The sequence below is a fragment of the Aquila chrysaetos genome, chromosome 25, assembly GCF_900496995.4.
Source record: "Aquila chrysaetos chrysaetos chromosome 25, bAquChr1.4, whole genome shotgun sequence".
Lineage (NCBI taxonomy): Eukaryota > Metazoa > Chordata > Aves > Accipitriformes > Accipitridae > Aquila > Aquila chrysaetos.
The window spans coordinates 7,133,968-7,159,750 of NC_044028.1; the positions used below are offsets into that span (position 1 = coordinate 7,133,968).

A 25,783-nucleotide genomic window follows, 5' to 3' on the forward strand; every position below is an offset into this window, starting at 1 on the left:
GGATATAATGTCCTGTGTCCCTATGTTGAGAGATATCTCCTCCGTCATCTACTCCAGGAGGTCACATAATAGTGCGTTTATAACTGCAAACCTCTGGGAGCTCTTTAAATCTCAGAATATAATAATAATATATTTTCAAAGTTGGGCCTTGTTGATTAGTGATCTATATCAGTGCCATTTACGAAGGGCTGCTTTAGCTGTAATACCTGAATACTAAAGGAAGGATGAGGAGTAGTGTGTAGTGACTCTAGCTTCATTGGGATAGTCCAGAAGAGGGAGCTTGAAATTAAAGAGTGAAAAGATTTAAAAGTACCAGAAGGAATAAATTGTTCAAATATGGGAACTTTGTTATTGTCACCCTTTATCATTGCTGAAATTTGCTGCATATAAATAACAACAGAGATGTATTTTGGGGATGATAGTTACTCTTGTGGTGGTGTGTTTCTGTCCCACTAGAAGCAATTTTCTTTCAGCTATTAAGATAAAATATTTATTTTTTTCAGCGTGGTATCTGACATTGCTTTTCTAGAATGTTTGAGAAAGAGACAAGTAATTAATTATGCATAAAATGTAAATCATATATACTCAGCTGTGACTTAAAGGGCTGTCCTTTAGTCAGCTTAGATACACCGACCTCATTTCGGTGATGCCAGGGATGAATTTGGCCCACTTTGTCTGAAGTACACGGTTTGTCATTCTGCTAAGCGTTTCCCCAGGTCACTTCTACAATGCCAATGCATACAAATAACGCCTTTGACTTCGTTACAGTGCCCTTCTGTGCTTCTAATAATAATGTATTTGGAGCTTTCTCAAAGTAGGAGCTTCGGTAGAGTATGCTTGCAGCAATGCTGTATTCTTACAGTATATAACCTCCATAAATGTCTCTATCTTTACATTAGTGTCTGGTACCTGCTGGCTAAGGAAAGAGTTCCTAATCACTATCCTGTGCCTACTAAAACAGAAAGAAGCCTGTGTAGTCTAGTATGTGTGTTTCTCTCTATGTGTGCGTATATATATATTCATACATCATAACCAAGTAGGAAGTGTATTTTATTGACCCAAGTTTCTCTGGGTTTTTTTTCTTGTTTTTCTTTTGGCATTTACATTTTTCCCCCATCTTGAATCTTAGTTCCAAGATTAAAATCTTGAGAATGCTCACATACAGAAGACAAGCAAACAAATGTGATTAACTTCAACTGAAATATCATTTTCAACAATGCCTTATTTTGATTTTAACCTTTTACTGAGAAACTTAATTTTGAAGTAACTTCATAGTGAAAAGTAGATCCTCTGAAGATATCACAGTAGGACATTTAGACAGTTTCAAAACTTTTAAAACATTTTAAGTGGGAAATGACATCAGCCATTTTGCACAGGACTATTCAGTTTCAGCAAACTGGTTTTTTCCCCCCAAAACCATGTTACCCAATTTCTAATCAAGGCCTCCTGGTAGACACAGACTTTGTTGATGAACAGTGGTATTAGTGATGTGAAGTTGGGATACAGTCTCATAGCAATTATTCATGCAGAAGGGCGCAGATATTCCTACATCAGTACACAGAGAGCATATTTTCCATGCATTATGCATGGGATTTCCTCCAGCTGGCCTCCTGACTCACGCTCCCCCGCCTCCCCCGTGTCTGCGGCTGAGGACAGGACCACCTCATCTCTCCCACTGGGAGAAGCCCAGTGCCAAACCCTGGGCTGCCGGCAGGTGGAAGGGGCTTCCAGACATCCCTACTCTGACCTCCTGCTCAAAGCAGGTCTGGTCAGAGTTGGCTGCTCTAACCAAGAGCCTTGCCCAGCTGAGTTTGGAAACAATCTCCTTCCCTGGGCCCCTCTTCCAGTGTTTGACCACCCTCATAGTGGATTTTTTTTTCTTTATGTCAGGTGGTAATTTCCTCTGTTCCCATTTGTGTCTGTTGCCTTAACATCCTTCTGCTGTGCACCTCTAAGAAAAGTCTGGCTCTGTCTTCTCTACACCCTCCCATTAAGCACTTGTAGACAGCAATAAGATCCCTGATCATCTTTTCACAAGAGAACAAACACAGTTCTCCCATCTTCTCTTCATCTGCTGTATGCTCCAGGCCCTGGACCATTTTGGTGGCCACTGTGGACTCGCTCCAGTTCGTCAGTGTTTTTCTTGTATGGGGGAGCCCAAAACTGGACATGGTACTCCAGGCTTTCTTACAAGGGCTGAACAGAGGGAAATAATCAATTCCTTCAACCTGCTGGCTACAGTCCTATTGATATGGCCCAGTCTGCAGTTGTCCTTGAACTACAAACTACGAAAACCTATGGAACTCGTCTGCTGTGAAAGACTCGAGAGCTGCCCTGGGTTCAGCTGGGTCTGCTAGAAGGGATGCCGTCTGGCTGCCGCCTGGCGTTAGACACAGTGTGATATGTGGCTTAACATGCACATGGCGTAATGTCCTTCTCTACCTCCCACCATCCATCGTGTGCCTTGCCACAGGGCTGCTCCTGCAAACAGGCTGATGGGTCAGGAGCTGGGACTAGCTAGAGGAAGCACGGGTCTTCCCTCAACCTCCTGAAAGGTTACGTAGAGACGATAGCAAGAGACGGACCCGAGTTACATTTCCACCAAGCCCTGCTTGTGGAAAGCAGTGGGGTAGGATGTGGGATTGGACCCTGTCACTCTTGAGCCGTAAGGCTTGGCCCCTTTTTTTACCTCTTATTGCAGTAGGCCGTGGCAGATTGTTTTCCAGATGAAGATCCCTGCAGAAACTCTTTCTCTTTGAAAGCTATTGTTAACACGTGGGAGATGATGTGAACCATTGACATGTAGATGTAAGGAGTCTGTAAAATGAATTGATGCTCTGCTCATAAAGTTGCATTCAGTTCTTTCAGTGTAATAATTAATGAAGCTATAAAAGGACTTCATAAAACAGTAAAAATGGAAATACTTCACAGAAATAGAAGATGACAGTTTTTTATTTCTTTCTGTTTCACATGTCTGTTAGTTATGTGGACTTGTGCCTTAATAAATGTTACGGAATTAGACATGGACTTTAATGTTAACCTGCCATTCAGAATCTGTTCTCATGTCCAATTTCAAAGATTTATATGGTCATTATAGTAAAATTAATGCATGTCTTAACTGTAATAATAACTAAATATTGGCCATTATAATGAAGTAATTAAATATTCTCAATTGTTAATAGCTTTGTATGCTGCATTTATAATTCATTTGTTGCTGTCCTAACAGGAAAAGAAATTAACAGAGGTAAATGGGTAATGTTTTTGTTAAGGCTTCAGTACTGACTCTCTTTCTTAGGTACATGCCTGCGACACCACGTATTTGATTATAGCAATTGTAAGCTTGGGGATGTTAATTTTAAATACCTCTAAAAGGGAATCTTTTATTTTACCTGGGTCATTACTTTTATTCTCAGTAGTCAGTAAATAATAGTATTATTTTCTTGGTGGTTTCGGTATAGTACATCAGCAAGGACTTGCATCGTTCTAGGAACAAGCAGTATGGATCGAAGCCTTATACTTACACATAGCATAGACCCTTGCATTTTATTCAGTGGTAAAGTACTGCAATTGTTCCTTCACTACACAGATGTTAATTGAAGCCAGTTTGGTTTAAATTCTGTGCTCTTCATCCTTACAGGGCAGGAGAAGCAGTTGTTAGAATGATTGCTAGAAAGTTGTTATCTTTTCAGGAAATGAATCATAAGAAAATCTTAGACATATGTGAGAAGAGGACCCCCCCAAACTTTAGAAATCTTAAAATAGTACCCAGATATAAGAGCTACAGCTAAAGAAAGGTGGAGTTACTATCAACCTTGTTTACTAAACTTTAAAGGTATGTAAGTAGGAAAGGTTTAAAATGCTGGAATGCTCCTGCTAGGGCAGCCTCACTCCGAGAAAATGTTGCATGTCTTTTGTTGAATTATGCCAGAGCAGCTACATATCTTTTAAAGTTATCCTCAACAATACAGGGCTTGCTTTGTTTTGCTAGAGAGATAGCAAAAGAAGAAAAAACTCTGTAGAGCACACACGTTGAAGGCTTTCTGAGTCTGCCTGCAGAATGAAATTGTTCTGATTGAACTCTTGACAAATTATAACCTGCAGGTATAACGAGGATTTTCCATTTTTGCCTAACACGTATACATTTTGCCTCTTCCATTTTTCCTTTCCTGCAATGCATTCAGCACAGCAAGGGCTGGAAAGAAATCTGATTGTGAAACTGATAAATTGTCTTACATAGTTTCCCTATTTTGGCCATTGCCGTGGTCTGGTTCTGAAAGTGCTTGGAATCCTCCTTCTCTCGCTTTATTTTAACAAGCTGCTTCTCAGTTGCCCATTGCCAGTGCTATATTACCTACAGTGCACATTATTTTTTTTGTCTATCATATTCTACGTCGACTCCAAGCAGCCTCGGTGTAAAAGCAGATGAGATGATTTATTTTTATCACTAACTTTTTCTCATGAGAAAGAGAACCCCTTGGCCCTGCCCTCTCTACTGGCTTCCTCTTAGCACAGTCATTTGCATCTTGGCACAAGGGGTCTATAAAATGCTATTGAATTAAATCAGCAGAGTGTTTCATCATATTTATTTTGCAATCACTGTGATAGACTCTTTGCTGGGCTGAATTGCTGCAGTCTCATTGATTTGAGTGGAGTTTTCCTTCTTTGCGTGAAAGGGGAATTGGCTCAACCTGGACAGGTGGCCAGAAGTCATTACAGATGACAGACAGCAGAGGATCAGCCCCTGTGATTTCAGGTCCGATTGCAATTGTTTGCAATTCTCCTGTACACTCATGGAAGACACTTTATGTGTTAAAACTTGCTGCAAGCCTTTGATATCTTTGACCTTTTTAAAAAAGTCTTTTAAATTTTTATATTCGCTGAGAAGACAGATGGTATTTTTTGATTGAATAGATAGAGATGTCATGTCTAAACACATTTCTTGGTTTCACTTTGTTGGACTAGTTAACTGCTCTCTGTGTGTTTTATGCTGCTCACAATCTTTTCTTGTAATTTGTTTTTGAATGATACTGTCAAAAAGTTACAAAGAATTAAACACGCAGAAATCCCCCTGGAAAACATTAGTAATGTCCTGCTAACGTCTCCCTTTGGATCCACATGTGGGTATTCAGGTACATAGAGTCCCACCTGCAACTACACTTCCAAGCCAAAAATTGCCCTTGATACCTTCTGATTGGAACAAAAGTTTGACTCCACGTGCCATGAGTAACCAGATACAGATCCTCTGGAAGTAGGTAGGGAAGCTGTGAAAAAATTGCAAAGCCTGTCAAAAGCTTTGGCTCTGGAGAGGGTGAAAAAGAGCCCTCCAAGCACTGATGATGAGCTTGGGACATGCTGGGTGCAGTGCATCTCTCTTGGTTGCAGTTTCATGAAACAACAGCTGAAATACCAGAACTGGTGCCCTGTTTTCTTCTTCCATCACCTGAATAAGTCATCCAGAAACAGGGCAAATGATACATTTTCAACAAAATAAGGAAATCCCTCTGAGCAGTTCTCATTTACAGCACAATCATAAAAATCCTGGCAAAAAATCAAACTGTTTCCATATCAATTCAGTGCACAGCATTGCTAGCACGGTCAGTGTCAACAGTTAAATAGTTGGTGCAGGGGCAGAAGACAGAGGCTGCTGTGTTCTTCGTGCTGCAGCTCAGACAGAAGATGAAATCATGGTAGTTCAACATTTCGTGAAGACTTAACTACTGATTTTCTGGCTTTTTGTTTATGCTGGAATAAAACCTGCTTGTGCTTGAAAAAAATTTTGGTTGTTAGGAATGTGTATGCATGTGTTTGGCCCTAATTATTTAACAAAACCTTCAAACCCAAGAAATACAACTACCTACTTTTGCAGAGCTGTAGGAGAACATAGCTACAATCTCTGCTTGGTGGTAAGATTGTTGCAGCACTGTATGTGTAAGGGCTTTTTTTACTGTAATGGTCAGAGAGTGATTTTAAATGTCTTAGAAACAGGTGCATGGTTCAGGAAATAAAACAACAGGCCATATTTTTGGCCTTGGCCATATTGTTTATACCTTTAACAAGTGCCATTTCTTAACTTATTCAGTATTTAAAGCTTCTTTGCACTACATAGTACAGACGCAGGACACATGGCTGAAACTGAATATGGAGCATTGGACGTTTATTGGGGAGGTGGAAAATTGTCTGTTTATTGTAGTTTCAGATTTTGGCTTGGGTCAGGAACAAATTTTTCAAATTTTCAAAGTATTGTGGTATATTGATCCTTGTGACATTTTTGTGTTCATTTCAGACACCGAGGATAAAGAAACATTTCCAAACAGATTCTACACTTAGTCTGAATTAAATCAAAGGCCAGATTTCATACAGGGACCTTAAGCATTTGGTACTTTAGGAGATGATAATTTCCAGAAGGATGGTTTTCCTTGGTGGTATTCTGAATGTCCCAGTTCTTGGCTGCCAGACTTGTATGTTGAGAAACTTTGAGGCTCCCTGCTGATCCATATCATCTGAGATCTGAGACTATTTAATGAATCTCAAATTGAGCATCCAAAAGCAGAAACACTCCGACTTATTAATCACTGTGAGAGATCTTGGCCTAACCATATCGATTAAGAACAGTAGTTCCCTAGTAGAAAAGAAACATGATGGTGTGTTTCCAGTGACAGTCATGATATTGTTGGTCACTTACATTTATTTATCAAAGATATGCCCTTGTTTCACTTAGGAGATGTAAATCAACATCACCATGACTCTGGGTACCTTGTGTGTCGGTGTGTTTATATGTACTTTAGACTAACGTTTGATGATATGTCCTTCAAAGGTCTCTTTAAAAATCCAAGCCTTGGTCTAGTAAGATTAAGACTTTGCTGAAACATATCGTATATGGGGTGCTAGAATATTTGCACTAATATTCTTCTACACTGCTACACAGCAGAACATTAGCGTAAAACTGCTGTTGTTGCTAATTCACTTTGGGTTCATTACACCGTCAGCTGGAAGTTTTAGTCTGTGAGTTTTCAAAAGGATTTTTTTGATAAAACTAAAAGGTGTTGTAGAAATGAAATGTGGAACCTTTTGGAGAAGGGTGCAGTGCTATACGTAATTTATTGGGCACTGTTTATACAGTCAGTTGTTAAGTTATAAATAAAATACAGCCTTAAACCAAAGATGAAACGGTGAAACTGGAGGTAGTTATTTCCTTTGTATTTCTATATTTAAAAAGTTTCCAAGTTTGTTCAAATAGTCACATTTTGGTTTGGTTGTTGATATTCACGGTGTTGTGCCTATTTTTGGATGTATCACATTGAAGACTTTCTTCTCTCTCTGCCACGCAGAGTGCCTTTTCCTCCAGTAAATCTTCTGCAGGCTGCAGGACTCTTCTTAAAGCTCAGTGAAGTGCCCAGGCACAGCCAAGGGAAAGCCACAGGGAGGCAAACGAGCCTCTGTCATACTGGATTTCCAGGTCCCAGAGCTACTGTGAAGAACAGCTTGACTTGCCTCATCGACATAAGGTCCCTCGGTGGCTGTTCCCATTCGGCACCTACCATCGCGGTAGTTTCCCCCATCTCATCTGAACCTCCGCTGCCATTTCTTTTAGGTGGAGGGCACCGAGGGTTGGCACAGGGACCAGCTCCACAGCCTGCACCAGCCAGATGCTTTCTGCCAACAGAGGAGTCCCTTGAAGTGGAGAAATGCTGAACCCATTTAAGATCATTAAAAATGAGTTTAGTGGATTTAAGAATACAGTCCATATACTTTTCAGAATAATTTATTATAGGTCTTTACATTGGTGCTCAGAATGAGGTGAGAAAGAGGTTTCTCCTTAGAGCCTCTGAGCAGGCTTTTTATCGGTGGTGGAGGTATTTCCTGAATGTGAGTAGAAATAGCACAGGCTTGGCCTGATGAAACAATAGGCATAAATTATATCATTTTATTATAGGTCATGGGGTAAGCATCCCTTGCAGGTACAGTGGAGCAGCGGGAGGTGCCTGGTTTGAAATCTCCCAGTTCTCCTACAAGTGGTGCTGACGCAGAGCTGCAATACTGAGCAAAAACATTCTGGCTGCTGAAGAGGAAAGACATGACCAATTTGAACTTAGGAGTGAAACATTTCCTAGAACTGAGCCTGAATAAATTCTGGAACAGTTGAACAGGAAATAAGCTAATAATGGGATTTTACAATATGCATTTGCCATATAAGGCATTGAAATGTAGCATGGGGTTTTTTGCTGATCTTCTGGCTATTTTGATGAAAATTTTAGGTTTCTTCACTGCTCGCACTCTGTTAGGATTGTGAGGACTTTGCTCCATTCCAGGCTGAAGCGTTTCATCTCGCCGCTGTCATCGGTGGTCCCTGGATGGACCATTCCTAGACCAGACCAGGGAAGAGACTAGTTAACAATTCCTCCTTGCTGCCTTTTGTTTGTGTCGGGGAGCTATTTCCTTTAGCCCTTGAGACTGATACATAGGAAGGGGAAGAGAGGTGGGGAGTGCCCGTCTCTGTGTGGTTCATGCTTCTCAAAATAAGCTCCCCAAAATCTGATGTGGGGAAAGGAAGCCCTGGCTCCACAGAGCCTGCTGTTTCCCTCAATAAACAAAGGACTGGATTTGGGCAAGTTGCCCAAAGTGTTGGTGCAGGGTGCATTCCCGTCCTTACTGCTCTGCCTGGCCTTTTAAGGATATGTGACAGTATGCTGGAGACCACAGTAAGGTGTGTAATTCAGCGATGATTAATGAGCACAAGGCTCTTCTGCAGCTTTGGTGTTTCTGTAGCATTGGTCGAATTCCCTTCTCACGAGTAACTCGCTAAGATTTTCAGAGTTTGGCCTCTTCTGTACCGTGAATGCAATCTTTTGCCAGGTCTTATGCTACATTAATTTAGAGCCATCTACCTTTCCAAATGTGCTCTGTATTGTGGAACAGGTTTTGCTTGTAAATGCGAGGCCAGATGTTCAGAAGAGGAGAGCTCCCGTTTAGGCATCTAGCAATTACTGCTGTGACACATACTGATCGCAGCTGAAAATCTGAAATATGTCTGCTTAGGCAATAAAATACGCAGGCTGGCTAGTTTGTGCAGTGCTGTAAGAAGGGGCCTATATGCATATAATTCAGGAGTTTTTTTCAAAATAACATGCACTGAATTGCAGTCTCACTTAGTTTTAAACCACAGCTTGTGCCTAACTAGTTATTTTGATTTCTTGCCAAGCAGGGGCTCATTTTCCAGTTACAACTACCATTTTCCTTTTCTTTTTCTGCAAAATCTGTTAATGAAAGCTAAATGAAACAGTGAAGGTAGGTCTACTGACTAGATAAGAAATAGGTCTGATTCATCAATAAATGTTTTTTTTTTTTCCAGTGACATATTTGATGCCATGTTCCCTGTCACACACATCGCAGGAGAAACAGTCATACAACAGGGTAATTATTCTTCTCATTTTTTTCCCTTGTATGTTTGCTAAGATTGTACAATTCGCATCTCTCCGTTTGAGATTTCACCCTCTTTGCTTAACGGGAAGAATAACCACATTCCGAAAGCATCTAAGTGTGTAGCTATATCATAAGTTCATGGATGCAGGTCTTTTGCTACATGTGCAGAGGTCTCTTACAAAACCACACCGGTAGATCTCCAGGGTTTCAAAGTGCTGCAGTTAAATGTAGATAAATAGCACTTCAAATTAAAATGTTCATTCCTTAACTGAAGATAGTCAGGAAGTAAACCACAGCTCAGAATGCATAAGGGTGGCACGGGCTAGCTGAGAGTAATTAGAAATGGAAAATATTTTTATGGTTGTTGGGAATATTCAACACCTCATTGTGCTGTATCATAGTTATCGCACCTGGCAACTTACCTGCGTGCCTGCAGCATGTTGTGGAGGACTTCATGACCCTCAGGCTATATTAAAGCCTCTGGTGTGTTTACACTGAATGAAGTGTTGAATCAATCAGAAGAGATAAATTAATGCAATTGAAAGATATTAATAGGAAGAAATCATAGTGATATTTTGATTTATGAAGGCAAATAGGCAAGGTTGTTTCAGAAAATGAATCTCTCTGTAAGTAATCTGGTGTACAAACCTGTGCAAATATGTACAGGATTAAATATAGAGACAGGAAATTATTGAATAGTTTAGCAGACCTTCAGGAAACAATCACCTTTTGTATTTTGCTTCCAGGTGATGAAGGAGACAACTTCTATGTGATCGACCAAGGCGAGGTGGATGTAAGTACACTCTTACAGTATAATATTTATTCTGAAGCTACGTAATAAAATTGTATGCTCTGGCACACAGCTTGATCCAGCCAGTGCTGTGGTTCTGTCTCCTTTCTTCTTGAAATAGATTTCACAGGATTGGTCTCATTACTTTGCTTTTGTTGTGTTAAGTCATTTGTGCATAATTTTATAATTGGCATGTTTTACATCCTAGCTTATTTGTCCATTCCAAGCAGGAAAATATGGTATCAAAACCAAGCAAATGACATTATCTTCAGAACCCTAACCACACCTGGAGGTGTGCAGTCTTTGGCAGAGCAGGCCACCGTGCTGGAATGCACCTGAGGGTTCAGATCAACCATAAGGAAAATATTTTCTTTAATCAGTTATCTTAGCTCATGTGTTGGGTTTTTTTCTCCCCAAATTGAGATACAGCCTCAGGCAGCGAGTTTCATCTTAGAAACCTTAATTTGCTTTTAAAATTAGGTCCAAATATATGAACAATGCAGCATATTAATAAAGCAAGGATTATTATAAGTGTAAAGTGATCTGTTAGACCACAAAATGTTTACAGGAGTATGCAGTGGTTTAATCAAGTCTTTGAAAAGAAGCTTCTTTCTGAACCTGTGTTTCAAATCATAATCTATTCACCTCTTATCATTTTTATCCCATATGAAACTGACCCTTTTGCATTTTTGCTACAAGTTCCTCATTTGACTGAATTTTCTACACACACCTTACGTATCCACAGTTGTCAAATAGGACAGGCTTGCTCATTAGCAACGTTGCTCTTCAGATGCCCAGATGAGTTTTGTTTGGCATATTTAAAGGAGAAAGTGATTTATTTTAAATCTGGGCAGGAGGCATACAGTTATTTTAGTGAAAGTTATTTTTTTTAGCAGTCTGTTTGTGTCAGGAGACCATCTAATTGGTATTGTTGGGAACTGAGAAACCTCACATGCTGCCTCTGCCACTGGAAGTTGCTCCTCAGGAAATCCGTCTGACTCACTGTTCCTATCAGGCATACCTCTCAATAGCAAACATTGCCACATCCACAGGGCCAGAAAATAAAAGAGCAATATTTATAGAACAGCGCTAAAATTTAGTTTTAAAATAATTGGTTAGGGCCCGATACTGAGCTTAATGAGTTCACTGGCTTTGAATCAGACCCACAAACATACGCAAATGCACATACTGAAGTTATAGATTAATCCTCTTTAAAAATAATTTGTCCTTGCTCAAAACCTTTAGGAAAGCTTTCTTCAGAGTTGGCTCAAGGATAGTGGGGACCAAATGATATCAGAAAACAGTCTGCAAAACCCTTGCAATTAATTGCAAAAAAGATAATCTTCCATGTCCACATATTGTCTTACAAAGCAGTGACAAAATGGGGAAAATAAAAGTCCAGGGCCTAGCCAGCTTTGTGTCTGCTTGTAAAACCATTGCATGAGGTGGTTTGTGCATTTTCTTTGCCATCAATCTCCAAGGTGGCTGTGGCTCTGCAAATGTTGAGAAGGACTTGTTTAGAGCACCAGTTGCTGTATTCTCTGTTGGGTAAGATGGCATCGTAGTTCCCTTCCCAGGTATATCCTGGCATCTACACAGAAACACCTTTACTACATCATGTTAGTTGTGTATCCGACGTTCTCTGTGCTTTTATGGAAAGTTGAAATCCTTTCATAAATAATCTTGACCACAAATGGCCCAAGAAGAGACATGTGTCCAGATCATTTTTCATTAATGGTTTCTTGAGTTTATGAAAGTCTTTTGCAGAACAATCTTATATTTCCCAGAGCAACTCAGGGACCTGTGAGGCTTCTGAGATAGGATTTGGGGTAAAATTTGAAAAACTGCCTGTCCTGATTTCGGCTGGGATAGAGTTAATTTTCTTCTTAGTAGCTGGTACAGTGTGTTTTGGATTTTGTGTGAGAATAATGTCGATAACACACTGATGTTTTAGTTGTTGCTAAGTAGCACTTATCCGAAGTCAAGGATTTTTCAGTTTCCCATGCTCTGCCAGCAAGCAGGTGTGCAAGAAGCTGGGAGGGAGCATAGCCAGGAAAGCTGACCTGAACTAGCCAAAGGGATATTCCATACCATAGAATGTCATGCTCAGTATATAAACTGGGGGAGTTGGCTGTGAGGGGCGGATCACTGCTCAGACATCAGTCAGCAGGTGGTGAGCAGTTGCATTGTGCTTCACCTGCCTTTTCTTGTTTGTTTGTGGTGTTGTTTTTTAAATTTAATTTAATTTTATTATATTCCTTTTCATTATTATTATACTTATTATTATTATTGTTAGTATTACATGTTATTTTACTTTAGTTATTAAATTGTTCTTATCTCAACCCATGAGTTTTACGGGTTTTTTTCTATTCTCCTCCCCATCCCACTGGGAGTGGGGAGGACTGAGCAAGTGGCTGTGGAGTGCCTAGTTGCTGGCTGGGCTTAAACCACGGCACTGCCACAGTGACTAAATGGCCTCAGTGGCACTTCATTGCAATTACACGTAGGCTTTTAAGCCGTATAGATGCTTTTGAAAATTTTATCCCAGACCCTTGATTTGACAAACTAAGCACCAGTCCTCCTTTGAGCACATGAGCAATTCTGTTGACTTCAGTGGGACTTGCTGTTTTGGTAAGCAAAGAGCATAGTGCACAGTTTTGTTTTACGCTATTAGAGTTGAAGGCAGAAGTTTTCTTTGTATTCCAAGTAGTTTGCAGTCTTCCTATCAGTTATGTATGATATAGGATATACATTTTTCCTGCCTTGTCTTTGAGACTTGCAACAGCAGATTTTCTAAGGAATGACTTAAATAACTGCGTTTCTTTGAGTAGATTGCAACTTTGATTTCATGAGCATTCTCAATCCCTACTCCCCTAATTGCCAAAATCAGCCTATAGCTGCTCTGACTGATCAAAATGGACAGATCCACAATAATGTCATCCTGACACTTCTCAGACACACGTAGGGACAGTTTTCTGACATGACCTGTAGGACAAATACATCCTAACAAGACTTAAGAGATGTCATTTGGACTGAGCTTATTTCAGGGACAGCCAAAGCTCCTGACCCTCTAAGTCTTGCAGAACTCTTCTGTGACCAGCTCTCATGCTGTCCCACTTCAGCATCCCCCTTCCTTCATCCAGCTGCACCTTACCATCTCCTCAGCTGGATACTCTCTCCTTCCTAAGCTTTTCCCATATCTTCAGCCAAAACACACACTGAATTCCTTTGCAAGATACTGTAGAAGGCACAAGAAACGTTCGCTCATCCAGGAGCAAGTTGCAACTACACCCTGGTAGCTACAGAAGTTACCTACCTTAACTGCCTTTTCGGGGAAGCTGCTGGGAGGTGAACCCATTTTCCCCCCACAGAGTAAAGTCTGTACCAGGGCAGTTAGTTCAGAGTATCTTGGTCCTGTATAAGGCAGCAGCTCCCAGACCCCCTGGGTGTGCACTATCACACAGTATATAGAGCTCCCCAGAAAAGAGTTCTTCTACTTTCTGGGCAGCAGTGCTAAAATCCTTATTGTCTGAAGAAAATCCAGACCGCTCGTAAGCGAGCTGCAGTTCATTTAAGCCTTGCCAGATATTTTTTGGCATGCTTCCACCCTTCTCCAAGAAAAAAAGCAACTTGGAGAGTAGGCAATTGACCCCGAGACTTAAAGCCTCAAGCCATTTTCTGCCTAGTTCAGCTGGTGTTGGCCTATGCATGGAGGCTTTTAACGCCTGGCCAGGCTATCTGCCTTCATCATTTCCCTGATCTGCACAGAAGTGGCAGGTGTACCAGGACTGGTGGATTCAAGGAGCAATTTACTCTGAAAACATCATGACTGATAAGCACCGAGGTTTTGCATACACATGCAAAGATACACATAAAGGAGGTTGCAATAGCCGTTATACAATTCCCATCCTCCGGAAGAAAGTCATTGCAAAACTGAAAAAAAAAAAAAAATCTATCAACCAAGAAACCAAAACCAAACAGAAACCACCAACAAAGCCAGAATAACAAAATCAGTGTGTGGTGTTTTGAGTTTAAAGAGCTGCAACATTGAAAAGTAATTTACTGTTAGAGTTTTGGCATAGGCACCCCAGAGAGTAAGTAAAAGCATTCTAATATTTTCCCCTAAAAATAATCTGAGTCAAATTAGAAGTACAATAAAATATTTTTAAATATAATAACACTTTATCCTCAACTCTTACACTTTCTTAGGGTATAAACAAGCCTTGTTAGCACAGAATAAAGTATCTCTACATTTCCTTCTTGGTATTACTATGGACAGCCAAAGAAGACTCAATACCCTTCCATTGGCAAGCACAGTCCACATGGACTATGGGGCAAGGGAGGAGGGCACAAATTTTCATATGTAAAAGAAGGGGGTTTAGAAATCAGGAAGAGGTAGGTCTTGGAGAAACTGGGGTTTTCCTTTCATATACTGTATGCTACAAACCAGGTATACTTTGACCAAAGCTAGCATTGGATGGGAAGGGACATTATAGCGTTACCAGTCACAGTCTTCCTCCTTAGCACTTCAGGGTTGATGAGAACTGTTAACTCATGACCTGGCCCTGCAGATGGATAAAGTTTATACAAGGTAGATGATGGCATGAGGTTTGAAGTCTTCGAGGTCAATTGTCTACCGGAAGCTTTTCTGCTCCGACAAATGTGAACGTATGCCAAAAAGTAGCTGGCAGAGCTTAAATTATAGTTTCCAGTAAAAATGTTGAAAGTACCTGCTAAAGTATGTGTCTTGCAAAAATCTCTAATCCATATTTCTAAATATAAAAATGACTTCCTGTTTATTATTTTAATCTTATAACCTCACATTTTTTACTTTAAAAAGCACCATCAACTACCCTTTTAAAGCAGATGTATTTTTTTTTAGACTGAACAACTTCCTATTCTATTTAATGTCATAGCAACTTTCTCTACAGTCATTCTCGGTTTTTATTCTTGTAAAACAACAGCAGCCAAACTACAGTATGGTGAAAATCAAAACGAAAACTTCTCAGTATTTTTTCTTAAATAGGTTCTGTATTTACTGTATAAATGTATATGTGGAGCTATACATGAATATTGTGGACAATAGATAAGATTATCTTCTAATTGTAGGTCAAATCTTCTTGCAGCCCTTATTTGTATACAGAAACTGTCTAATTTGTATATACAAAGATGAAAATTACATGGTGGTTTATGTGAGAATACTGTTGGATTTTAAAACTAGTTACATTTTATGGTTAGATTCCATAGATTGCTTTTGGTTTGAATTCTTCCATTATTAATGATCTTTCTAATTTCAGAAGGATGCTTTTTGAAATTTGAAACAGAACATTTTAAAGTTTGGAGTTGTTCAGCTTGAATTTTTAAGGATTCTCAAGGCACGCTCCAAGTTCGTATATTTATATTTAAGAAAAGCAAATTCATACTACAAATAAAGCACTGGCTTTATTTGAGAAAACTACCCACATATAAATACCCTTCATATCTAAGGCTTGTTTATTTTTCCAAGAATAAATAAACCTCATCTTCATTTTTGGATAACAAATATTAAGGCTTGAAAAGACACAAAGCACAAATTATTACAAACAGATCTGAGTGAGGGGATTTAACATCTAAAAGTTGCAATGCCTGGAACAAATGAGATTGTCCACATAGATCACAAAGTGGCAGCAAAAAAAAATGCTAAGAGTTAACTTGAAATCAGCAATACAAAATTAAAGTACAGGTAAATTCACTCCAATGAAGCTCAGAGATAGATGTTCATATCCTGCCTTCAAAGTAAAATGGCTATATTACTGCTTGTGGTGAGGTTACTTGCTGCTTCTTTAGACAACGTGAAGATGAATGAGGCCAAGATGCATTCCTATTGCATTGAGCAGTGTGTGACTCATTGCATTTTCTCTCGCAGTTAGCGCCTATGTATATTGCAGCCCATGAAGAAAGGAGCTGCTGATGTTCACAGGAGATTTTTCCCATTTGCCTCCTAAAAAAATAATGAAATGAATGAAGTTGTGTGATTTTCAAGCCCACAAAAATTGCAATGCTCATACTACATGATGGAAAACGATAGAAATCTAAAGTACTTTTGATCTGTGGAAGGTAGATGGTCCTGATGGCTTGGTCATATTTGGGCACCTGCAGTTCTACATTCCTCTTCAGCTGCATGAAAGAAGAAGGTTCCAGCTATTACAGTGCTGTGATCAGCAGGTCAAGTAACAATTAGGAGTAATTCACTTATGTACTCGCCGCTTTGGTGAGAGTTCACAAATGCCTAAAACTGCCCGAGCCAAAACCTCAGCCCAGCATTTTTTTGGATAAAGGAGATCATCTGAGCTGCTGCCATATAACATTGGCTTTCATAAGCTGTTCTGAGCCTAAAATAGCTTTACTTCCCACACCTTACAAACAGAGCTACTTTCCTTTCTACTTCTTTTTATAAAACCTATTTTAAAGGGATTCATAGTGGAGCTGAACTCTTTGTTAAAGGGCAGAATGGCTTTGTAATGTGCCACCAATGCACTTGAACTTCGTCATGAAGACAAAAGTTGATTGTTGACTTAGGCCTTTGCAGAAAATGTAGTACAATGGTTTTCCTCCTAGAAAACAACAGTTATTCTCAAGCTGGTTTCTCCTTTGGAGATTGATATTGGAAATGGCATTTTTATCGGGGGAGTGAATGCTGGGCCCAAAGACTGTCAGATCAGTGATTTGGTTTCACCTCAGAGTACTTTAAACCTGGTGGTGGGGGGTGGAGGAATGGCCATTTGCATGAACTGTTTACAGGCAAGATGTCAAACACGTTTTGGGGAGTCTTGTCAAGTAAGTAAGATGGCAAAATTAAAGAAGTCTTAGAGCAGTTTAGTAGTAGCCTCTCTTTATAACAACTGTGCAACAGTAAATGTCCATCCTTCACTTGCTCTAACTTGAGTTTTACCAGCATAATTCCCCTCTCTGGGCTGCAGTCATATCATGCATACTGCTTTAACAGGAAATGTCACCATATTGCTTAAAAAAATACATGTTGGAATGAGTTTAATTCCTGCTTATAATTCAGACCCTTCTGCAATAACAAAACCTGTGCTTTTGAACAGAAGAGCATATAGAAGCATGTGTATTTTTGGTGTGCTGAAAAAGAGTCAAGGATGCAATGTCAGTTGATGTTCAGGATGTGGTCCAAAACTCATTGGAATTATTAGATTTTACCCATCATCCCTGAGACTTTTTGCTGAGGACATGGATGGCTGTACTGTAGCAAACCCTGGATCCATCCGGTGAAATCCCCACAGTAAGGGGATATCCCTACATTCAAATATGCATCTGGACAATTTTGCAATGGATTAATTGAGTTTAAAATTTTTCATACATTCCCATTATGTCACAAGCCTTTCAGAATCCTAATTTTACTCATCCATTTCTCCTGCTTGTCTCAAAAAAAAAGATCCACAAGCCACAGTATTACCTGCTTGTTTCACCAGAAAGTGCTTGGGTTTGCCTGGCTTTTTAAAACTACTTTTTTTGCCTTCATTTTTTTCATCATGAGGAGAATCAAAAGTAGATTCAGTGTTCTGTGAGATTTTCTTTCTGCGGTGAGTGTAAAAGTTTGAAAGGAAACGCTGCTGTTGTTCTCTTGTGTGATATTCTCCTATGTGACATTCATTCTGTCATGGCGAAGAAATGAAGCTACAGATTTTGTGGCTTGAGCTTTTTCTTGGCAGCCTGCTACCACCTGCCTGTTTGGGATTATTTTTACCCTTTGTTTCAGCCCCTTGATCCTCATATGCTCCAGGAACACCAAGAGCCACAACATTGCCTGGAGTTCAGCAGTGATGCTAATATTGCTCCTTTTCAGCTGATACCCAAGAGGTCTCTTGATCAGCTGAACTGCTCCGTGGCCTCATTCATCTCCTACTGAACCAGCATTTCACTGGCCTCAGTAGGAGCTGGATCAGAGCTTAATTGAATATTGGGAAGATAAATTGGGATTGATTCCAGCTGTAGTTTGTAATACGCCTTTTCATCATAAAATGAAGATAGAAGTAAAATTAATACTGACATTTTGTTGAATTTTGACCGCAGTTCATTTACTTTGGTCACCATCTTTTCTCATGCCCAGCTTGAACACAGCTCTAATTCATATGTTTTTTAAAAACTGCTAGTCTGTTACTCAGTAATTGGTAATAGGTTATGGTCTTTTCCTTTGCCATAGTTTTCTGCTTAAGATGAGAATACCTGCATATTTTCTTCATATTATTTTTCTTCACAGAGCTTCCAAACAAATGAAATTCATTCTGGTTGATTTCTGCTGTTATCAGTCTGTAACAGATTGGGATATATTCTGCACTGGGTAAATGCACACAGCCTTTCCTACCCTCTAAACTCACAGACACATTAACAGAATGAAAAGGGTTTATTGTGTAGGTTTATAACAGCAAGCCTACAAGCAAGCTGCAGAATACACAATCCATACCAGTCTTTGAATACACTATTATGTCTCATGAGCTGTATTGTCCATGAATAGTGAGGAAAATGCAGCCCAGCGGAAAGCACCTGCATGAGTCCCCCTTTCTCCAGTGAAGGTTTAACATAGCACTCAAGTGTAGGAATTCTTCTCAAATTAGACATCATCCAGGAAAAATAGTGTGACAGTGGTATTGATCCGTACCATCTTTCGAGAGGATATGTTATCTAAATCGGCTGTGGGTCAAATACTACTTCATAAGTTCTGTAGAGCTGATGTTAAAGAAAAAGGTTAATTCTGCACATAGCTTCTCAGGTCCAAAGCACTTAGTAGTCTTCACTAAGGGAGAAAGAGATCTCTGTAGTTATATTTAAATGGTTGTTGGAGGCACTAGGCTTAGGGAAGAAAAAAATGTTCCTTTTCAAAAGATGTTTCCCTGTTTTGACTGGTTTACATTTCGTGGCCATGGTGCTTTTCAGCAAACCTCATTACACATATCAACAAATCTCCTTCCTTTGAAGTTTGACAGTGTTAATAAAAAGCCAAAGTTGTGACAGTTCTGCTTGTTGACTGTCTGAGCCTTGAACACAACAGGGAAAACACGATGCCAGTTAACCATGGGAGTTGAAAACTCGGAGAGTAAATACAGTCATTGTACTGAAGCAAGACGACTTGAAATTCTGTCCACAAAGCAGGTTGTTGCCCTCTTTGGGGACCAACTGCGGAAACTGTATGCTCTTGTTTTCCTTCTGTGTCCTCAGCATTGACGATTAGAAAGGAAATTACTAATAGCTTTTTAGGTAACTGGCAGTAGGAGGAAAACTGCGACTAAGTCCCCAAACTGGTTTTGCATCTTGTTTTGTCTTGTGCTGTGGTAGGTTTATGTCAACGGGGAGTGGGTCACCAGCATCGGAGAAGGAGGCAGCTTCGGGGAACTGGCATTGATCTATGGAACACCCCGGGCCGCCACCGTCAAGGCCAAGACAGATCTCAAGCTCTGGGGCATCGATAGAGACAGCTACAGACGCATTTTAATGGTAAGTTATGGAGAACGGCTTGTTTATGGAGTTGATATTTTTTACTTTCTTTTGTAGTGCCAGCACTTCTGTGTTCAGAGTACACTGATGATAGAAGGCTGCATAGTCTGTGTTTCTACATAAAAGAAAGAGGACATGAGAGAAACATTGAGTAACTAAATTAAGTGAACTGAAGGAAAAGGGGACAAGATTCAGCAGAAAGATGCTGAGTAAGAAATGCAATTGAATAACATGATGCAGAACTATTATGCATGAATGAAAACTTCAGAAGGCCTCCGTTACCCACCGAAGCTATGCAAATCCTCTCTTTATTGTGAACCTCAAAACATCTTTCAGCACTACCCCTTGCCTATGAAGTCTTTGTCTGAACTTGTATCGTACTCCTCAAGGCAGGCAATACAAGGTAAATCCAGCTCTGCTAAAAAAAAAGTCTCAGTTGGACTGTGCCCTCCATCTTCGCTAGCCAGCACACAGCCATACATATCATAGGATGGTAGCTGCAGAGTCCCTGCTAATGATTCATTGTTCTGCTCCTTTCAAACTCCCTCGTCTCTGCAGCACAGCTCAACAGACCTTCTGGGCACCTGGGGTGTGTGATAGCTTATGGATTTGCTGTTGGTTCTTGAGTGGTGAGTTTATAATAGAAACTTCGACAGATAATTAACTTTAGCAATGTCATAACTTTTTTTAATGAGTTTGTTTTCGATGTCCGTGTGCATATCTTCCTTATCCATAAAATATTCCTTTCTTTTTGATAACTAACAGACATAACTCTATGTAAAGGTTTTTTCTTAATAGAACTTGTCTCTAAATGCTGCATTGTTTTATTCTGATCTGAAGGAATTACACTATGCTCTCAGAATAATAAAGGAGTGTGCATTTTGAGATCATCTATATTTCCAGTGGATGTCATGGATAACAGAAAAATTAGCAAAAGAATTGAGTAGATTTTACACTTAAATGATTAGTTCTTAAGCAGCAGAGTGCAAGAGTGATCTTTATTTATACTGTGTGATGGCTGTTGGGTGTCTGTATGAAGCACTGCTGGTTTTCGCTCTGTTTCATGGGCTGAGTTCTGTATCGCATAAACGAACATCACACTGACATCTAGGAGAGTATATCTGATGGAAATTTACTCTATCCCTAAATATTCAGCCTGATTGCTCCAACACAAAATAGAGGAATAACGATGAGAAGCATACTGTCTTCTCTCTTGTGGATAAGCAAGCTGAATAGTTTTTGAATGCTTTCCAGTGTGGGGAAGCAGGCAGTAGTAACTGAGACCTTTCTGCAAGGTGTTTCTAAAACATAGAGCAGGAGAATTTCCTAGCAGATTTAAGAGGCACACTCAACTTATTTGTCCCATGTCCTACATGGATGCAATGGAGGAGTGTCTGGGATAACTGGTGTGATGAACCTGCATGCTGCAAGGAAGAGTGCAAGGTATAAAAGAGAAGGAGTGTAGGAGGGAAATAGATGTCAGGACAAGCCACATATTCCTTGGCTTTTTAAGCATAGCTTTTTACAGCTGCCTGTAACTTTGCTACAAAAGAATTGAAGGGACAGATTCACAGGCCTCATAGCCTAGAGGTAATTTCAGTTTTAGCGTTGATGAAAATAGTGGTACCTAACATCATCCAACCCTGTGAGCTTTCAGGTTTGGTCACATGTCCATTACCATCTGATAGCAGCCTTCAGGAGATGAATATTTGATGCAGAGACAGGATTTTACTAAAAGGGTTTAAAGTCCCAAGTGGAAAAGACTGTGTTTTTACTGCTAGCTTTAGCCATACATACAACTTGAATATCACGGATATACATCTATTTGATTCTAGTGTAGTGCTAAGTGCTTTTCAAATTAATTTACGTATTCTCTGAACCAGTGACCGCTGTATCTTACCTAGCAAGCTCAGCTTCTGCAGTTGATGAGACCTTTAACTTAACACGGAGGTGTTTTCTCTCCCTCTGTCTTTTCTTGTGTTTTTTTTACAGTTAGAGCCATTAAAAATTGGTGGTCTGTTGCATTACATTAGATACCCAGACAGTGTAATTGTAGTATTCCCAATACTTAGATAGGAAATATTTCAGGTAGCATGGTGAATTAATTGCTGCAGATATAGAAAATGTCCAATTTTAAGTGCTGTCCACGGTGAATGCAATTTACACATCCAGACTACGTGAATTCTGTCATCTTTTCATTTATTTGTAGGTTCAGCGTGCATAATTTCTTTGCTGTAGGTGAAATGAGACACCTGTCTGTGCATTCGTGTGAGGGCAGGTTACAGTGGCTCTCTGCACATTTCCTCAAGCCTAAGAATTAATTACATCATGTTTCAGTGGCTGCATTTCATACTTGAAGCTAACTCCACCATTACGTGGCTGGTTTTGCTGTACTCACTTTCAAGATGTAGTAGCAGCTGCCTCTCAAGTCCCAGAAACACGGCTTCCTGCCATTTAGCCTCTAACCTTATGTTTCTAGAAAGTTGCTGGATATTTTGGATGTAGAAATGCTTCTGCCTTTAAATAAGAGGTAGTAATGTTTAGGATATCTTTTGAAATATATCATTTAAGATGGTTTTAAAACTTGAGATTGAGCAAGTTTTTCTTTTTTACTTTCTCTTTGCAAATATTTTTGTCCAAGGGATCAATGACCTTTTTCTCCCCAAAATATGGTTTTTTTGTGTAGTCAGATAAAGCCTCTCCATAACCCGAGATAGTTTTTTATTTCATCTGCATTCCTTCCTGGCCATGACCAGCCCCATGTTTTCTCAGTCAGTGTTGAAATTTTATTCAAGTTGCAAATATTTATTTGCAAATCATGCCTTCAGATCCACACTTGCCGAAAAGATTTTGCCCTGTCATGAGACACTTGACTCTCTACCTCATTTTTCCTTGCAGGCTCTGTTTTGGTTTTTTTGCTTTGCATTTAGTAATTTCTCGCTTTTATGTCTGCTTAGTGCCATTTTCCCCACTTACTTCTCATTGATCCTGACTGGTTTATGGTATGAATAAAATGCATCTCAGGAGGTTTGGGAGTTTGGGTTTTTCTTTTTTTTGGATGGACAAAGCCTGATGCAAAAAGTTCCTGCTGGCTTTTACACTTTTAGTTACACTTGTCATCCATTTATTTAGCCTGTCCCAAAGGACGTTTATTAAAACAGATATATTTCTTTATATTTCATTGTTTCAGCTTAGGTACCCTGATGGCTTGAAGGTCACATTCAAGTTTGTTTTAGCAGCTGTGATGATTGTAAATGTTGGGATAGTTCTTTTTATCGGGATTTGCAGTGAAATTGCTTGGCTTTCACTGCGTCCTTGACAAAGTATTATACCGTGAAATTCATTCTACTAGATGGATTACAAAAAACCACTTCAACATGTTCCCCCCTCAGTACACTCACAAATTATCTGTCCATCTGTGTGTTCCTTTTTTTTCATAAAACTATCTGTGCTGAGTTGCATATTTTTTTATGTATATGTTCTCTGTGTGTGCACACACAAGCAAACACACATTTATGTATATATTCTATATTTATTTACTTACATTCTTCTGGGAGAGATGCAAAGGAATTTTTTTGCCATAGGATTCTCATGTAATTCAGTTGCAGAGCCCCAACTGCTCTCTTCTTTGCAGTTGGGATTCAAGAGCATCACAGAGTGGGGAACATCCCAGGGTAGTACAATATTTGTATTCTAAATATAGCAAATACCACAAATACCAGAGAAGCAAATGTCTGTATCCCAACATCAGATTGATCCCCCAGACAATTCGGTTCCCAGACTGAGGAAATTTGAAGTATTAATTTCTTGTAATTTCTTCTTTAAGAAGGCTTGATTCAGGATAATTTAACTGTCCTCTGGTTCCCGTGGTCCAAGATACCTGGCTCTGAGAGTGGACTTGCATGGGATACAATACTTTTTACCTATTTGGCAGACTTTGCTAGCAGAAAGTGAGTTATAATATTGAGATGTAAGTCATGACAAATCAAGGTTAGTCAGTTCCTAATGCTATGCCTCATTTTATTTATGCTATTTTGGCTTTGTTTTATCATCTTTTCACAGCTCTGAACCTGAGAACAAGTTCTTTAACAAGTGCCTTTTTCTACTCAGATAAAATAAAGTCACCAGGACTTCATGTTGCCATAAAATGTAGGTTGCGTGGTGGCCAAAACATACAGCAAATCCGAAGCCTGCAATCCGTCCGACATCTGTGCAATCTAGCACCAGGATCTTGCGGCCTATTTTGTTTTCATGGCCAGTAGGCACGGTGACTCTTTCTTTCGTGCTCCTGTAAGAATGTACACCCAAAGCATCATTCAATATCAGGTTTATGCAGGGATTAAATGGGGCTGGAGCAGTCCAGGCAGCCATTCCAGCACCTCCTGCCAGGATAACTCTTTTTATTTGAAATGTGAGCTATGCTTTGCCTTTCAGTAGCCATTTGTTTGGCTTTTTACGGAAGGTGGGGATTTCTAGGAAGGACACAATCAACTCCACCTGAAAAAAATGAAGCAAGAAAGAAGACATGAAGAGAGCAGGAGAGACAAAGCAAAAAGAGGCGAGCAGAGGGGAAGAAAGACAGAGACCAGACTGGAGGAGTGGGAGGAAAAAATGGAACAAAACAGGGACAGTGAAGAAGGGGCAGTTGGAAAAGAGATGCAACAGTCCTATTCAACAAGACCTGTTATAATCTCTGGGGCATTCATTTTTCCTAGACTGTGTATTGCTAAGTCTAGGGCTTGCTACATTTTTAAGGAGTCCTAAAACTGGCTTTGAGCTCTTTTCTGGGTGGATTTGGCAAATGCAAGTGATCTCGTTTCTCCTTGGGACTGTTTCAGGGAGGAGCACTGCAGCTTAGAATATTAACGAGTCTTCGTAGTTAGTGGGAACCACTGTCTTTAAGAAGATGAGCTTGTGCATGACAGCTCAGAACCGGGGAGAAAGTGAACAAAGGAAAGGGGGAGAGGGAGAAGCAGTGACTATTGAAATAAGATATTAATAGGTTAGAAAAAGCAGAATTAATAAAGACTTTTTAAAACATGCCATCAAGAACCCTGCCAGTACAGAATTATTCATGTACATTTACTATTGTTTTTATCTGGCTCAAGCGCTAAGATTTCTACTGCTTCCCTTGGGAAACTTTTCTGCAAGAGAATAATTCCTACGTTGGGAAAACTTTTTTGATATTGATCTTAAATTAGATTTTCTTAATTTTTCCTCTATTACTTTGAGTTATGTCAAGTTATGCTGTACTAAATTGCCCTCTCTTTGTGTCATATATCTGTAGATGATTATCACTGTCTACTTAAAACCCTTGCAACGATGCATGCTAGCTATGAGCATGACATACCTCTGATCCCAGTGTTGAGCTAACATACCCAGGCTGAATTTGTTTTGCTCTTTCCTTATCAGCTCTCCCCAAGTGTTTTAGCATGTCTTCAGGCTCTGTTTGGTTTGGGAGCACTTTTCTGGAGAAGAGGTACCGAGACAGAGTGTAGCATGCCAGGTGCCGTCACATCCGAGCCATGGAGATGGAGTCTCTAAACTTCATTCCTGGATGATGTCTTTGTGTATACAGACCAAAATAGCTTTGGCTGTATTCTTGTTGCAGTCTGATGTTGCAAACCAGGTCTCACCTACTGTCTGTAAATCTCTTTCAGCTTTACAACTTTCCAGTCTTCTTCAATTTGTCAAACATCTGTGCTTTGGATTTTATTTTTTTTCTTTGCATTTCTTAGCTGTATTTTCCAAACGGAAGCTCATTCTACTATTTTCTACTCCCATTTCCAATGTCACCAGGTCCTTTCTTGTTATTTTCCTGTTCTGGCAAGCTTTCATAGTATCTCCTAGTCTGCAGATATCGTTACTGTCTGATTTGTTGGTGCTTCTAGAAGATCCATGAAAATATTGCATAAAAACAGACTTAGCACATGTCCCAGGGAGCGTGCCAGTTGACACTTCTGCAGAAATTACTTGAAGGGTAGGAGAGGTTATGATGGTGTTCATACCCATGGCCTCAACAAATTTGGGTAAAGCGACTAAACCAAATAAAACAAGTATAAAAAGGACATCAGGAGTCAG

The 25,783-nt window shown here is 39.8% G+C and overlaps 1 protein-coding gene across 4 annotated transcripts in view; it reads left to right on the top strand.

Annotated features, from left to right (window-relative positions):
* PRKAR1B (protein kinase cAMP-dependent type I regulatory subunit beta) overlaps positions 1-25,783 on the top strand; it is a 103,495-nt gene that overhangs the window by 50,373 nt on the left and 27,339 nt on the right. For all 4 annotated transcript variants that reach the window (XM_030001629.2, XM_030001632.2, XM_030001631.2 and 1 more), the window contains exons 5-7: positions 9,350-9,411; positions 10,167-10,213; positions 19,544-19,702. In XM_030001629.2, coding sequence (XP_029857489.1) covers positions 9,350-9,411; positions 10,167-10,213; positions 19,544-19,702 — 268 coding nt within the window. The remainder of the gene's footprint in view (positions 1-9,349; positions 9,412-10,166; positions 10,214-19,543; positions 19,703-25,783) is intronic.